Source organism: Dunckerocampus dactyliophorus, chromosome 18, assembly GCF_027744805.1.
Source record: "Dunckerocampus dactyliophorus isolate RoL2022-P2 chromosome 18, RoL_Ddac_1.1, whole genome shotgun sequence".
Taxonomy (NCBI): domain Eukaryota; kingdom Metazoa; phylum Chordata; class Actinopteri; order Syngnathiformes; family Syngnathidae; genus Dunckerocampus; species Dunckerocampus dactyliophorus.
The window spans coordinates 9,341,673-9,356,328 of record NC_072836.1 but is presented as its reverse complement, the minus strand read 5'-3'; the positions used below and the strand labels follow the sequence as shown (position 1 = coordinate 9,356,328).

The 14,656-nt window shown below is 41.7% G+C and overlaps 1 protein-coding gene across 10 annotated transcripts in view; it reads right to left on the bottom strand.

The window, feature by feature from the left end:
- LOC129171096 (axin-2-like) overlaps window positions 1-14,656 on the bottom strand; it is a 159,096-nt gene that overhangs the window by 74,753 nt on the left and 69,687 nt on the right. For all 10 annotated transcript variants that reach the window (XR_008566735.1, XR_008566733.1, XR_008566736.1 and 7 more), the window contains 2 exons: window positions 9,149-9,331; window positions 528-758 (listed from right to left, as the gene is read on the bottom strand). Coding sequence is in view for 5 of the 10 variants with exons in the window: in XM_054759445.1 (XP_054615420.1) it covers window positions 528-758; window positions 9,149-9,331 (414 nt within the window). In the remaining 5 variants the exon portion in view is untranslated. The remainder of the gene's footprint in view (window positions 1-527; window positions 759-9,148; window positions 9,332-14,656) is intronic.

The following is a 14,656-nucleotide window of genomic DNA, read 5'->3' as shown; positions in this document are numbered from 1 at the left end:
GGTCAGTTATCTAAATGGAAGACTGTTGCCATTTTTTTACGTTTTTTTTTTGTGACAGCTTTAGCGTCAAAATAGGTACCTCCCATGACGTGCATTGGTTGCTGGCTCGTACTAACTCGTTTTCTCTCGTTAGGAGGCACAGAAAAGAAAGAAAGAAATATATGTTGCACATACAGATTGTGAATGATGGGCAAAATATTAAAAAAAAGTGCAATTTTCCATTAAGTGGACCTCCATAAATATTCTTTAGAGTCTGTGCGTCCAAACTAAAAGACAAATCCAAGGATGAACGTGTTAAAAACCTGTCAAAAAGGGTCTTCCAGCTAGGTCCAAACACAGCTAACACTTCTGACACCATTTGTTACAGAACTCTAGGGTATTATGAGTGGAAAAAATTGTACACTAACCGAACATTGCACACCTGTCCCGAAAGTACTTCTCATTGGACACACCACTGACAACCACTTACATCTAAGCATCCCACTTGTGATACCATTGTCAAGGAGCTCTTGTGGATTTTTTTTTACCTTCTCCTCAGCAGCTTCCTTCTCTTGCTGGTGATTTCTCTGAAGGTCGCTGCGAATGCCTTCCATGTCAGAGCGGAGCCGCTTTAGGGACGTGTCTTTGTCCAGGTAAGCCCTCTGCTTTTCCTCCTCTCGGAGCACTGCCATCTCGGCCAGCTGTTGCTTATGTTGGACACGAGCCACGTGGAGTTCCTCACGCAAACACGACAACTGGGCCTCCAAATCTGAAATAGTCTGAAAAGACACAAATGCACGTCGTGTTTTGTGGATTCAGAACACATGTTTGTGAGTTCATGTATTTAATGATTTGGTATGTCCAAGTTGCAGTCATATTGTACATGTTACCAGAAACGTCCTTGTTATTGGTGAGTAGTTTTACTTGATTTTAGAGTCATTATATTCACTGGTTCATTATAATGTGGTTAACATCTCTTTAAAATTTGTATGACAGCTTGAAATTTTTAAATGTTAACTTAAGGTTGTCTCATAGTAACAGGTTTTTGAAACCATTCACAAGCAAAGTTGAATTAGTTTCCAAAACACGACATGCTTAAATCTGTTTTCCTCGGTGTATGCCGTAAGTGTGGGTAACCTCTAAAATGTCATGACCCCCTTTCAATCTCCTGGCCTCTCTTTTTGAACGTACTGAGCCTTGACTTTGCCCAGAAGAGCCCTCTTTAATAGCTGCCAGGGACCGTCAACATTACAAAGTTGGAATGCTAATAAGAGCCACCCCCATACTTGTCTCTCTGAAACACCAGAAATAGTCTGGACTTGACAGACGTAATTAAGTAACATCTCAAAGACTTTTGGAACATGTCAAAACTTAAAAAGGAATTGATGTTAATTCTCTGCAAATGGCAACACTTTTAGCTGGAGTGATGATGAAGAATCCTTGCAGGGAAATGGAGGCAAATATACTGAGAGCTGTGTCTAATATTTTGTCCCTCGTACGGTGACATAACCCACAAAAATATTACAAACAGCTCTCATGATGATGTGCAGTTACCTGTGAACTTCAACCACAATAATAAACACATAAACACACTATTATTATTATTTGGGCAAGAAAAACTCCTTTTGGAGGCTTTAACATACTGGAAAACTCAACAAGCATGTGTATCCTGGCCCAATGTATGTATTTTAGCGGGCCTTAGCTTCCTATTCATATTCCCTAACCTATTCCCTTCCCCACTTGCTTATGAGCACCCTCTGGAGAGTTATAAAATATTAGCACCCACTACCAGTGTGTGCAATTGACACAAAATCAGGTATGCATATTCATCGTGACATGACTAACGTAAATCATCCAAAAAACCTATATGTAATGTAAAAAACACAGAATGTCAGCCACTATGGTTTGGGGGACTTGGGACATCTCAACAAACTCCTCCTTGTTCTTTACAATTATCATTACTAACAAAAATTGCCTTTTTGGGGGCTTCCCAAATATGAAAATCTTTAGTGGAAGACAGCCCTACTGATAACCCATATGAAGTAAATGCTCCAGTGAGGCCAGATTACCCATACTGTGCTGTAGGTGGGTTAGTGTGGGCAAATCAAGTGCTCCTTTTCCGTGACGTGCTGCAAACGGCCTGTCGTGACTTCCTCTGAGCTCACTTGTAAACAACCACGGTGTAGATTGTGTGGGACTTTACTGTTTCAGAGGACAATATTTCGCCAAATGCTCTGCAAAAATTCTGCAATGAGGGAAAAAAACAACTTCAACACATCAAACCTTATCAGTCACCTGAAACAACAGCATCGCTATGATGCCTGGGGCCTGGGTCTTGGTCCTATCGCCATGGTGTTTGAAAGGTGCACAAAGTTTGACAGACATGACCTGAGGGCTAATGTGTTCTGTGATTTCATAATAGAAATTATGCCGCTAGATGACCAGCCCCTTACCATTGTTGAAGATACTGGCCTTTTTCGGCTCGTAAACCCCTTGGAGCCACGGTTTGTACTTCTGAGCCGCTGCTATTTTTATGTTTTGTTAGGAGTAGTGCCATCCATCCATGCATTTTCCTCCACTATCCGGGTCCGGGTCGCAGGGGCAGTCTCAATAGGGAAGCCCAGACTTCCCAGTCCCCGGCCACCTCCTCCAGTTCCACCGGGAGGACACCGAGGCGTTCCCAGGCCAGCTGTGAGACATAATCCCTCCAGCATGTCCTACGTCTGCCCCGGGGCCGGTGTTCCGGCTGGGTATGGCCGGAACACCTCACCAGGGAGGCGTCCGGACTAGTTGCCTGAGCCACCTCCGCTGGCTCCTGTTTTTGTGAAGGAGCAGCGGTTCTACACTGAGTCTCCCCTGGATGACTGAGCTCCTCCTGTCATCTTTAGGGTCCAGCCACCCTACGAAGGAAACTCATTTTCCGCAATCTCATTCTTTCGGTCACAACCCAAAGCTCATGACCATAGGTGAGGGTGGGAACATAGATCGACCAGTAAATTGAGAGCTTTGCCTTCCGGCTCAGCTCTGTCTTCACCACGACGGTCTGGTAGAGCGACCGCATTACGCAGACGCTGCGACGATCCGCCTATCCGACTCACGATCCAACCTTCCCTCACTTGTGAACAAGACCCCGAGATACTTGAACTCCTCCACCTGAGGCAGGACCTCATTTCCAACCCAGAGGGAGAAATCCACCCTTTTCCGACTGACAACCACGGCCTCGACTGAGCATATAGTCAAACGGTGGAAGGAATACTTTGAGGCCCTTCTCAATCCCACTGACATACCTTCCATAGAGGAAGCAGAGTCTGAGGACACAAACGCGGAGAGTTTCATCACCGTGGCTGAGGTATCTGGGGTAGTCAAAATGCTCCCCAGTGGCAAAGCTCCAGGAGTGGACGAGTTTCGCCCTGAATTCCTCAAGGCTCTGGATGTTGAGGGACTGCCTTGGCATATGAGTATAAGATTGGTGTTTGATTTACAGTATGTTCATCCTGACAAGACAAATGAAAATCAATCAAGAATCTATGCTGTAGAATGCATGGGTGCCGTTATTGAGGGATTAAGGCCATTTTCAGGGGTTGTACCTAATGTTGCTAATTTTGGTACATAACATATTCAATCATTCAGAAATTTTTAACAAAATTCATAACAAAAACCTACTAGCAGGTGGCTGCACATGGTCATTACTACCCTTGCTTTTATACAGTTTCTTACTGCGGATTGCACTCCTTCAGGCTAAACCTCGCTCAAATGCTCGGGCATCACACAGAAAGAAGTGTTTTAAGCCAGCACTGGAGAGAATCAAGGCGACTTCAGACGAGAAGCGTCACACGAAAGGGCTGATGCTTTTGCTTGTGTGCACCAGCACAAAAATAAAATCCGCACGTGTGAGATTATTGTTCAACAAGTGATGCAGGCATAAAACGGCATAAAAATGCTATATTTGATCTGAGCCCTCAAAAGTCTTTAATGTATAATTCTCTCATTAACAATTATGGATGATGTGTCTTGAAAAAAATGCTTTCAGGAGTTGATAGTGATCTCCACAGTGGCTCTGACATTGCGAATGACACACATAGAAATACAAGAGGTTGGATGGTAGTGAGTGAGTGCACATGGGGAGGAGGCTGATGTAGAGATTTCAGTAAAGGTACCACATAGAATGTGGGTCATGGTTTGTCTGCTGCTAAGAAGACAAAAGGCTGGCAGAACATCAGCTTAAAATGTTCAAAGATCAAGAGAAATCACACAGAAACTGCAAAACTTCTGTATGGTATCCTAAAGAGCGATTACGTGACAAGTTGCCTTGCAGTGTTTGCTTTCATAGCCAAGTGCTGTAGCTAAACCTACAATATGTACTATCATCCTGCATAAAGATATGGTCCATACCTTTTGGTTAGTAACTGCTACTTTTTTTCAATATAAATGATCTCTGATAATACTGATGAGTATCAAAGCAATTGAGTCAAAATGCAGTGCACTCTTTGTTTAGCGTCATTAATAAGACTAAAACGAATGCAAACCGAATCAATTTCTCCCTTAAGAAATCGTGTAAATCCAATGAGTCCATTCCAGAAAGCCAAACATTTTAACACAAAACACATTTTTATAGTATTACGATTATAGATTTACATGCAGAAAACACAAATATACAAAACTGATTAAGGGATAAAAGGGATTAAATGAACATTTAAGGTTAAATTTACCTTCATTGCAGACGTGATTCTTGACGTGAGTTATTTCTTGAACTCAATAGTGTTTATTACCGCAATAACACAGGTGGCGTTGAAGGGCAAGGTTTTGATCTCGCTGTCACATTTTGTCTTTGGGAACAGTCACGTCTTCAGTAAAGGTTAAAGTAACCATAAATGTTCATTTATCCCTTTCATTCGTCATTTTTATGCATTTAGAGTCCATTTATGCATGTAAAACTATAATTGTAAATAATCTATAAACATTTTTGAGAGTCAACCACTGATGACATCATAGATGGGCGACATAGCTGACTTCTGGTTACAGTTGCCATGTTGTTAGCAAGCTAAGTATGCTAAAAAGGACGCTTTTTGATAAAAATACATGAAGAACACAGTTGTACTCACGCAGTGTATTAATAACACGTCAAGGCGCGCATCATATTGTACACTAACTGCAAAATGTACGCAAACCGGGGCAACATTTTCGTCATTAACCGAAACACAGGCTAACCGGGGAAGACTCTAACCACGGTTACACCGTATAATCTAATGTGCTGGTACTTTGTACATACATGCATGATCGCTTTTGTGCTACTGTACAGTTAAAACAGTAATATTTTGTTACAAATTATAAATAATCACCCTCTCTGCTATAAAGACATTAACTGGAATTAAACACCTTTTTTTTTTAACTCATTCAATACCAAAGACGTATTTATACATTTTTTATAAACCCAAACGCTCCATCCCAAAGACATATTTCTAAGTCTTCTATGTTTTTTTTGCGAATGATACAAAAAGATGTGATGACGCAACTGCACACTAATAGATGTCCATTTACGCAGAGCAGTTTTAAACCACAAAAACGGCCACAAGGTGGCAGAAGTGCATTTGATAAGAGCTCGGCATGTGAATATGAACGGAAAAAACATACTGTACATGACAGCAAAGAGAAAGTGGAAGAACATAGCGTGCAGAAGGTTACGCATTGTAGGGAAATTGTAAAGCATGCACACGCACACATACACGCGCACGCACACAGTTTAGTTCCAAATGTGAAAATTGTAAATAGTTCATGGTTCATTGTTATTTTTATGTAAAACAACACTTGTTTTGTGTTGTTTATGTTGTGGTGTAGTTGGTTAGATATTTGAGCTGGCACAAAATCAAAATATTTGTGTCGAAGTGAAAGTTATGCTTGAAATGTATCTTTTCACAAAAGATTTTAGTTGGCAGCTGATATTTTCCTGAAACTTACCTATGTTCTACTGCTGATTACGAAAGAATGGAAAAAGGTAGAAACAAACTTCTTTTTCTGATGACAGACGGAGTCTAATCTTTCTTTTGTTAGGTTCCATGATTACATAGCCATAGAACACAATATTTTGCGTGCCTTGAAAGATCAGTCAAAATTGTCTAAAATGGCTGGTATTGAAGGGATTGTCTTTTGAAAAATGGCTGGGTTTGAATGAGTTAATGTAGCCTAAGCTTTTCTGGTGTGTGTTCTATTCTCATTAAAATGTAATCATTGTCAGTCAAACTCAAGCACCTGAAGATGTGATATATGCACATTCACAATAAGTTCATGCTTTTGAACAGAGGATGCTCTTCTTCCTCTATGATCAGTCAAATGAATGGTGAAAAAATAGGGTGGAAATGTGGGGAGATGACATGCAATCATTTAAATAACACTGACATGCAAACTGAGTGAAACACTTGTCTACTGCAGAAAATCAGTGAGAAATAAGACAAGTCCTCTTGACAGGGACAGTCACACAGTAAATGACACAATACAAGCACTAAAAAGAAAACCAATATGCACACCAGTCTATGACTGGTATGACTGTCTGCCTCGTTGTCTTCATCACACATCTCCTCAGCTGCTTGCGTTTGTCATCAAGCTCGCCACTTGACTCGTCCTAATCACACAGCTGGCATGGAAACGCTTTGAAAAACTGACAGCATCCTTAGTTAGTCCATGGAAGAGATCTCATGAGAGAAGTGAGACTCAATGCTGTTTGATGACCAGATGGTGTGTGCTCGTAGAAAAGACATCACGATTCAGGACAGGATTTGAGAGGAGGAGATGGTGGAGAAAAATTGAAAGATGGCATGGAACAACTAGGTGTAACCCATTTGGCCCGCCCCTGTGCACACCCGGGGCTCGAACCATTGTCCATGAGAGTTGAGAACAGTAGGCATCACATAAGCCACAAGCCCAAGGAGTCAATGTCCAGCGAGACGCTTAAGGCGTCGAGGAGTGAGGTTTACTCACACAGTCATGCCTGTAATGTATTATAACCATGACTTTGTACAGCCTGTGCAATGTCTTTCATGTAAGTGTGATGTCATTATTCTTGCTAATCAGACAATAAAATACATAGAAACGTCATACGGGAGGCACTTGCAGTACCTCTGCATTCTCAAGGGGAGGGGCGACGTGAGCTGGAAGGTGCTTGTCACTGACGTCCTTCCTCAGAGGAAAAGGCAGCATCAAATGGATTCAAAATATTTTTATGCTCTGCTAAATGAATGAATGAATTTGACTGCCAAGATGGAGGAAACAAAGTCAGATATTTTCCTGGAGAAGGCAAGGATGCATGTACTTCATACACAAACAAACGGTAACAACACAAATGTTTTTCAGTTAAAATAAATAAATAAATGGGTCTTAGAAGGACCTGAAAACATGTTTTAACCAAAGTGAATTCCTCCCCTCTTTTTTTTGGTTATCCTCTTAATGAGAAATCTGTATTAACATAAAAAAAACTCAGGAGTCACTTCCTCACCAGCTATGACCCTTACAGCACGTCACTGGTGCATGCATACCTACAGTTGCATGGCCACAAATGGTATAAAAATGACCTGTAAGGCTTGCATTACCTCAGGTGCACATATTTATTAATTAATTAAAACATGTTCATTGTTATTTACATATAGCAACAATGAAAATATATACAGTGTATAACCCAATGGTGCTATGTGGATTCATTTAATTATAAACGAAATTCACTGCACAGCTTGCGGGCGACATATCTGCAATACCATGCTGCTATAATTCCTGTGTGCACTGACAATTAAAATATTTTCTTTGCTGTTTAGCGTGATGAAAGTGCTTAATGAAGTGTTGCCATCCATGTGACAGGAAAGACTAGAGAGTTCTCTAAGGGTAAGCAACTTCTGTATAGTCTTGCTAAATGTTAAAAACGCCTCATCTTTTATACATGCAAGTTGCTAGTGTGTCAGTTGCTTGTCAATTCAGCATCAAATCCTCCTGAATAGTCGCACAAGGAAGTCAAAGCATAGCGTCTATTTTCCAAGATCCTCGCAGTCCTGTCCTGAATGAAAATTGGGATCTTCTACGACTTCTGACGTTTGACACTCGGCAGGCATCTGATCTCTACTCTCGGAATTCGGGACGAGCAAACAGCAAGTGAGGATGTCGGGATGAGAGGACAGGAAGTGTGTATTGTGTCACCTCCTAAGATGCCGTGCTTTGGCAAACTACATGACATTTCACTATTTCACTACATGCTACACACACGAGTGAAATATGGCTGACATGGCACCGTCAACGGGAAACTAAACTAACTAGCGTCACTGGGAGGACATTTTCTGATAATGTGTTAAGAAAAGGCACAGAAAAAAACTACGAAACAAGTTTAAAAAAAAGAATTATGCTGCTACAATGTTAGAAATATCAGTATAAATTGCAGGCCATTATCAACCATAACTGCAGCATTTTCTTCCAAAAAAACAATACAAACTCCATAGTTATATTTTTTGTGACAGTTATGTCCCCAGTGTCTGCTATTTCTATCCAGATGTCTTTTTTTCCAGCCAATAACAACAACAAAAAAAGAAGTGTCCAACATAACTCCAACTGCAAGTGGTTCCCCACAGAGCGCTAAGGCTAGCTTAGGCTGAAGAAGAAGGCAAAGACAGAGTGAGCACCATGGGATGAAGACCTGCTGCTTTGGATGAATAGATCAATATCAATACCATTTAAATGGTGTTTCTATGCCATACACCATTGCGCCATTCTGTGTTGGAACAAGCGGACCGGCATACAAACATATAAAAGTGCAAAGGGCAGGTTTTAAAAGAAAACCAAGGAAGAGATTTATATTCCATCTCGCTACCAATGGTTTCCGAATTTCTATCAATTTTACCTCAAATGTTAGTGATAAAAGTAATAAAATCAACAATTTTTGTTCCTACATTCCCTGAAAAAGTTTTTTTTGACGTTCACTCCAAATACCATTCCCTTCATGTATTCAAACAGGATCAACAAAATATTCCACCACGTTCAAAAGGTAATCACCAGAATATCAACGTCAAGTGTCCGGTAACCCGCTGGGCTTTTGAAACCCCAAGAAAAAAAAAGAGGGATGATACGAAACTGTAGTCCACAGGAGACCGGTTGGGTTAGCATGTGTGCATACGAACATGGATCAGTGGAGACCCCCTACCTGGGCATCACGCTTCCTCCACTCCTGGGTGTGTTGCTGGTGCTGCTGCAGGGCGGCCCTGGCCTGACTCTCCAGGCTGCTCACCTCCCGCTGGCGCTCCTGGACAAGGCTGTCCTTTTCGGCGCAATGCTGCTGTTGCAGGCGTGTCCTCTCCTGCTCGTGCTTGGCGCGCTGCTCAGCCATCTGATTGGACAAGCGGGCAAAGAAAGACTTCATAAGCCACTTGGCAACTCCGTCGTCATGACAACTTTTCCATCCAATTTCCTTGAACCCTCCAACCAACGTGTCTGGTGCCATTGGTTGGATGTTTGGAAACACCCTCAAAAAGTTTCTTCATATTGTCAGGAGACGACATGCGGTGGCGTGTTTACATCTGGCAAGCTCCCCCCGCCCTCTCACCTCGCCTCACTGTGTATAGCCCGGCCATAAACATGTCGTCCGTCTCTCTTCCACCCGGTCCTGCTCGCTGTCTTCTATGATCGGCGTATAAAAGAACATGTAGCTTGGGTTGTGTATGAAAGCTGGCAGGGGTTAGCCATCTGTCTGCAGAGACTAACCAATGCCCCCATGCTAGGCGTCTGACAGCATGTGAAAATCGGCTTTGGTGAAGAATACGACGCAAAAAACGTGAAGATGAAGAACGATTTCTCACACACTACATTCAAAAGAAAATTAATCTAAATCAAAAACATCAGCAGAGTTTAAACGAATAACTGCTGCATCGCAAAAGACACTTTCATGAAGACCATGGTCTATGAAATATGCAATAAACAATAGACAGATTTTTTCAGCTTAATCATACTGGCAGCTCAAGCTCACCTGCTGAGAGGTGAGCTCCAAGCCCTGCCAGACACCAAGCCTTTCCCAGGCTCCGCTCTGTTCCCCAGTCCCCCATGGTGGCACTGGTGTCGGAGGGGACACCGCCGTGCCGAGCAGCCCCAGCCGGAGCCTCGGAAGGACAGTGAGGGGCCCAGGGGGGCTTGCTTTGAAGCTAATCCCCTGCATATTGTGTTTGACGGCACCCTACCTGGATGGCCAGAACAGAGATCCAGAGCCTCAATGCTCGGTCCGTGCCTGGTCTGTCCCTAAGCTTTATCTGTGGATCTTGTGTGCTATTGAGAGCAGGTGATGAATGAGGGGATATCGACAGGAAGCCGGATTCCATCCTCAGTCTTGTGAAGCTTGGTACTATGGAACCATTTTTTGTTGTATAAAAGTTATTTAATCCCGCAAGATTAGTCACCAATGAGGCACAAAATGTGTATTAGCTGCAATAGAACGCCATAATTTTATGGAGCGACAAAGTCTACCCAGTGCAGTCCAAGTAAAAACATACGATGTACTTCAACGTAACTTTCTCAATAAGCATGTCCGAAACAAATAAACCATGACCAAATTTGATCAGTAGTATGCTCCATAGACAAATTAACGCTTTATTTTTACATGCAAAATACAAGTAAATCAAATTCACAGTCAGAATACATAGGCAAGCCAATTCTTTGCCTCAGCAGGACACGCGGAAGCATAAAGCCGGGGAAGAACATCCTTGGCTTACTGTACACTCCTGTTAAGTGTCTTGGGCCATGAGGAATTCGGAGAACAGAAGGGATCAGAGGTGAAACGAAGAAGTAGAATGAGGCAAGAAAGATCCATTGTAAGAAAAAGCAAAAAAAAACGGGCAGGAGATGACAAGAGAGCAGACCCAGCAAGACGCCCGGCTGTGACATCACACGGTACCAGCATGCAGTGCAGTGGAGGATGCTGGTGATTCTTAAAGGAGCCGACGTGGCGCTTCTAAAAAGGGAAGACAGAGTAGGTTATAGCACAGCTTGGTGCCACAGATGCAGAGTAGAGAACGGGGTGTTAGTGCACAGCACGGCTCCTGTCAGCCTGGCCTGACATGGTTGTGTGTGCAGGACAGTGAGGTAATAATGGGCTTCTTTCAAACCCCAGCGGGGGAAAATGTGAAATGTTTGGGAAGGAGGAGGGAGCAGGGAGGAGGAGGGTGTGGAGGAGAATAAACCAGATGCCCTGTCTGGTCTCAGCAGGGGAGGCTGACTTGGCTGCAAGGAGGAGGATGGAGAGAAGCAAGAAAGAGAACGCCCTTTATCCTGTCACTGTAGTAACTGAACAGCCAATGACCGCCAGTGCAGAGTAGACAGATAGAGCACGAGTTATTTCCATGCCTTTGAATGTCTTTGACATCTTAAAGATGCCCTTTAATGCACAATGGATTTCTTAATAATGTTATAACAATAATAGGGCTCTAGAGCCAGTTTATGACAAGCAGACGTGAAAAAATTCTATCATCTTCCTCATCATGGTCTTTGTAAAACTGCAGGCTTTGTTACACATCCTAAAATAAAGCCTGGAGCCAACTAGCTCAGAACTCAACTACAGACGTGGGGAGCTGGAAGTTTAGGTATGGTACGGGTTAATTTATTTCGAACATAGAGGTTATACGTATATAACCTGTAAATATATATAACTTCTAAGCACATTTATATGTGTTGCTTTACAAAATATCAAAGTGGCCCTTGCATCCTTTAATTTTTCAGTACGTGGCCCTCGATGGAAAAAGTTTGGACACCCCGGTACACACAGACCGGCCACAACACTAGGAACTGTATTGTGGTGCGGAAAAAGTGTTTGTCCCATTCCTGACTTCTTTTTTTTGCAAGTTTGTTACACTTAAATGTTTCAGATCATCAAACAAATTTAAATATTAGTCATTGACAACACAACTGAATACAAAATTAAATGAAACTTAATTAAGGTAGGGAAAAAAATCTACAAAAAAACCTACATGGACCTGTGTGAAAATGTGATTGCCCCCAAACCTATTAAGTGGTTGGGCTACCATTAGCAGCAACAACTGCAATCAAGCGTTTGCGATAACTTGCAATGAGTTTCTTACAGCGCTGTGCAGAATTGTTGTAATTCAGCCACATGGAGGGTTTTCCAGCATGGAGCGCCTTTTTAAGGTCATGCCACAGCATCTCAATAGGATTCGGGTCACAACTTTGACTAGGCCACTCCAAAGTCTTCATTTTGTCTTCTTTAGCCATTCAGAGGTGGACTTAGAACCCAAGTTGGTTTCAGCTTGAGGTCACGAACAGATGGCCGGACATTCTCCTGAAGGATTTTTTGGCAGACAGCAGAATTCATGGTTCCATTTATCACAGCAAGTCTTCCAGGTCCTGAAGCAGCAAAACAGCCCCAGACCATCACACTACCACCACCATATTTTACTGTTGCTATGATGTTCTTTATCTGAAATGCGGCGTTACTTTTACACCAGATGTAATGGGACACACACCTTACAAAAAATAAAACTTTTGTCTTGTCAAACCACAGAGTATTTTCCCAAAGGTCTTGGGGATTGTCAAGATGTTTTCTGGCAAAATAGAGACAAGCCTTAATGTTCTTTTTGTTCTTTTGGGGTCTTTTGTAACCTCTTGGATGAGTCGTGGCTGCACACTTGGGGTAATTTTGGTTGGCCGGCCACTCCTGGGAAGGTTCACCACTGTTCCATGTTTTCGCCATTTGTGGATAATGGCTCTCACTGTGGTTCGCTGAAGTCCCAAACCTTTCGAAATGGCTTTATAACCTTTTCCAGACTGATAGATCTCAATTAATCAATTATTAATTAATTAATCAATTAATCTAAGTGTGACATGCAAAAAAAACAGAAATCAGAATCAACACTTTTTCACACCACTGTGTTTGGCATGAGGGGCAAAATATGAGAACGTAAGTATGATGCAAAGTATTTCTACATCACTGCAAACTACTGAGTTTTGAATGTAAGCATCGATTTAGACAACATAGCTGACAGCATTCTATGAATAATCTACATACAGTATATATGTTTCCTCTTTTTCTCTCCCCTTTAATCAGTGACAGAATGTCACACGCATTCATGCACTCATCATCACATAGACAGGCCCTTCATCTTTATGTGTTTTTATCTTTAAGACAAAAGGCTTCCTGATGTGCTGCTAACCCTGTGTAGCCTACTGTCAACTGCACTCCTCACTCTGGAATTATTTCCCACAATTCCACTTTGATTGCGCACCTTTTTCCACATGAGACCGACTTAATAATTCCCCATAGTGACAATGTGAAGTTGGCAGCCAAGACTGTGATAAAACCGTACACTTACTTCAATGCTGAGGTACGGATATGTGGTTTCGGCATATATAAATGCAATCTTTTGATGGTTCTAAGCAGCATTTCAGTGATGATGTACCCTTAAACTATAAATGAAATCATACATTTACCCACATAAAACACACAATGAATATAAAATGGATGCATTTTTTCAGATTTGCACCTCTATCTGCATCAATTTACATGTAGTAATAACTTCACTTGGCTTGGAAATGAGTGTGAATGTAAATGTAATGTTATGGATAAGTACTGTATACAGGAAACTATAGAAGAAACTATAGAAGAACATTATTCCTGTTATTTAAGTACTGGTTGTTACACCGGTTATGGAACGCGCAACTTTTCCTGTTACACTCCCGGTCTGCTGGAGCTTTGTGGAACGCGAGCTGGTCTTTGGGTCTAAAAATGTTAGCGACCACTTATCTAGAGGACCTTTTATGGCAATTTAGATAGGCATGAATGCAAAAATGTCACATTATATGGTGCAATTATTTCCACTGCAAGGCTTTGAGGCATATGAGACCATTAAAACTCATGATTCAAGGAAACTATGAAAACAAATTAAATAAATTAAAAAAATCTAGCAGTCATTTATGTTTAAATGAGGCTATTTCGAGCAACATCCCCGCATCGACACAATCCAAAACATGGCGGGCATGCAGGACTAAAAACGCCGTATAAATTCAAAATTAATTAACAGAAACATTTCCTGCAAGCTGCCAAAAAATGTCTTCTATTCATTATAGCACTCCCATGATTTTCGCTATTAAATTGTTCCAAACGGTCAGATGAGTGTACGAAACCCAAAGCAATTTCTGGCATCGGAAATAATGTAATTATAATGAATCTGATGCAAACACCCAGAAGTATTAACATAAAATACATTTAATTAAGAATAATTATAGTATTACATGCAGAAAACAATGTGAAACGAATGGATGGAACTTGCAGTTGATGCGGAACTTTCTTTGGCCCCATGGTGAGTTATCCAGCAGTCACACTCAATAAAAAAAAGTCAGCAACGCGTAGGGTGCTCGACTTCGTGGAATGATAAAATTTTTGACGGAAACTGAATCATACGGAAAGCGAGGCATGCAAAAACGGAGGTTTGACTGTCCAGTGTATTTATTTTTTAAGAAAATATTGTGAGAAAGGTTCGAAAAAGACATCTGTCCGTTGTATGTACAGTATTATATTGACCAACGGTGCTTCTGAAAGTCACAGTGCATGTTGGAATTTGTTTTTTCTCTCCTCAATAACCTACAGCTCTCGACTGCCAGCAGCACTCATGCAGTCCCAAACCACCATGCTTGTCAGCAAGACACAATTATCTTG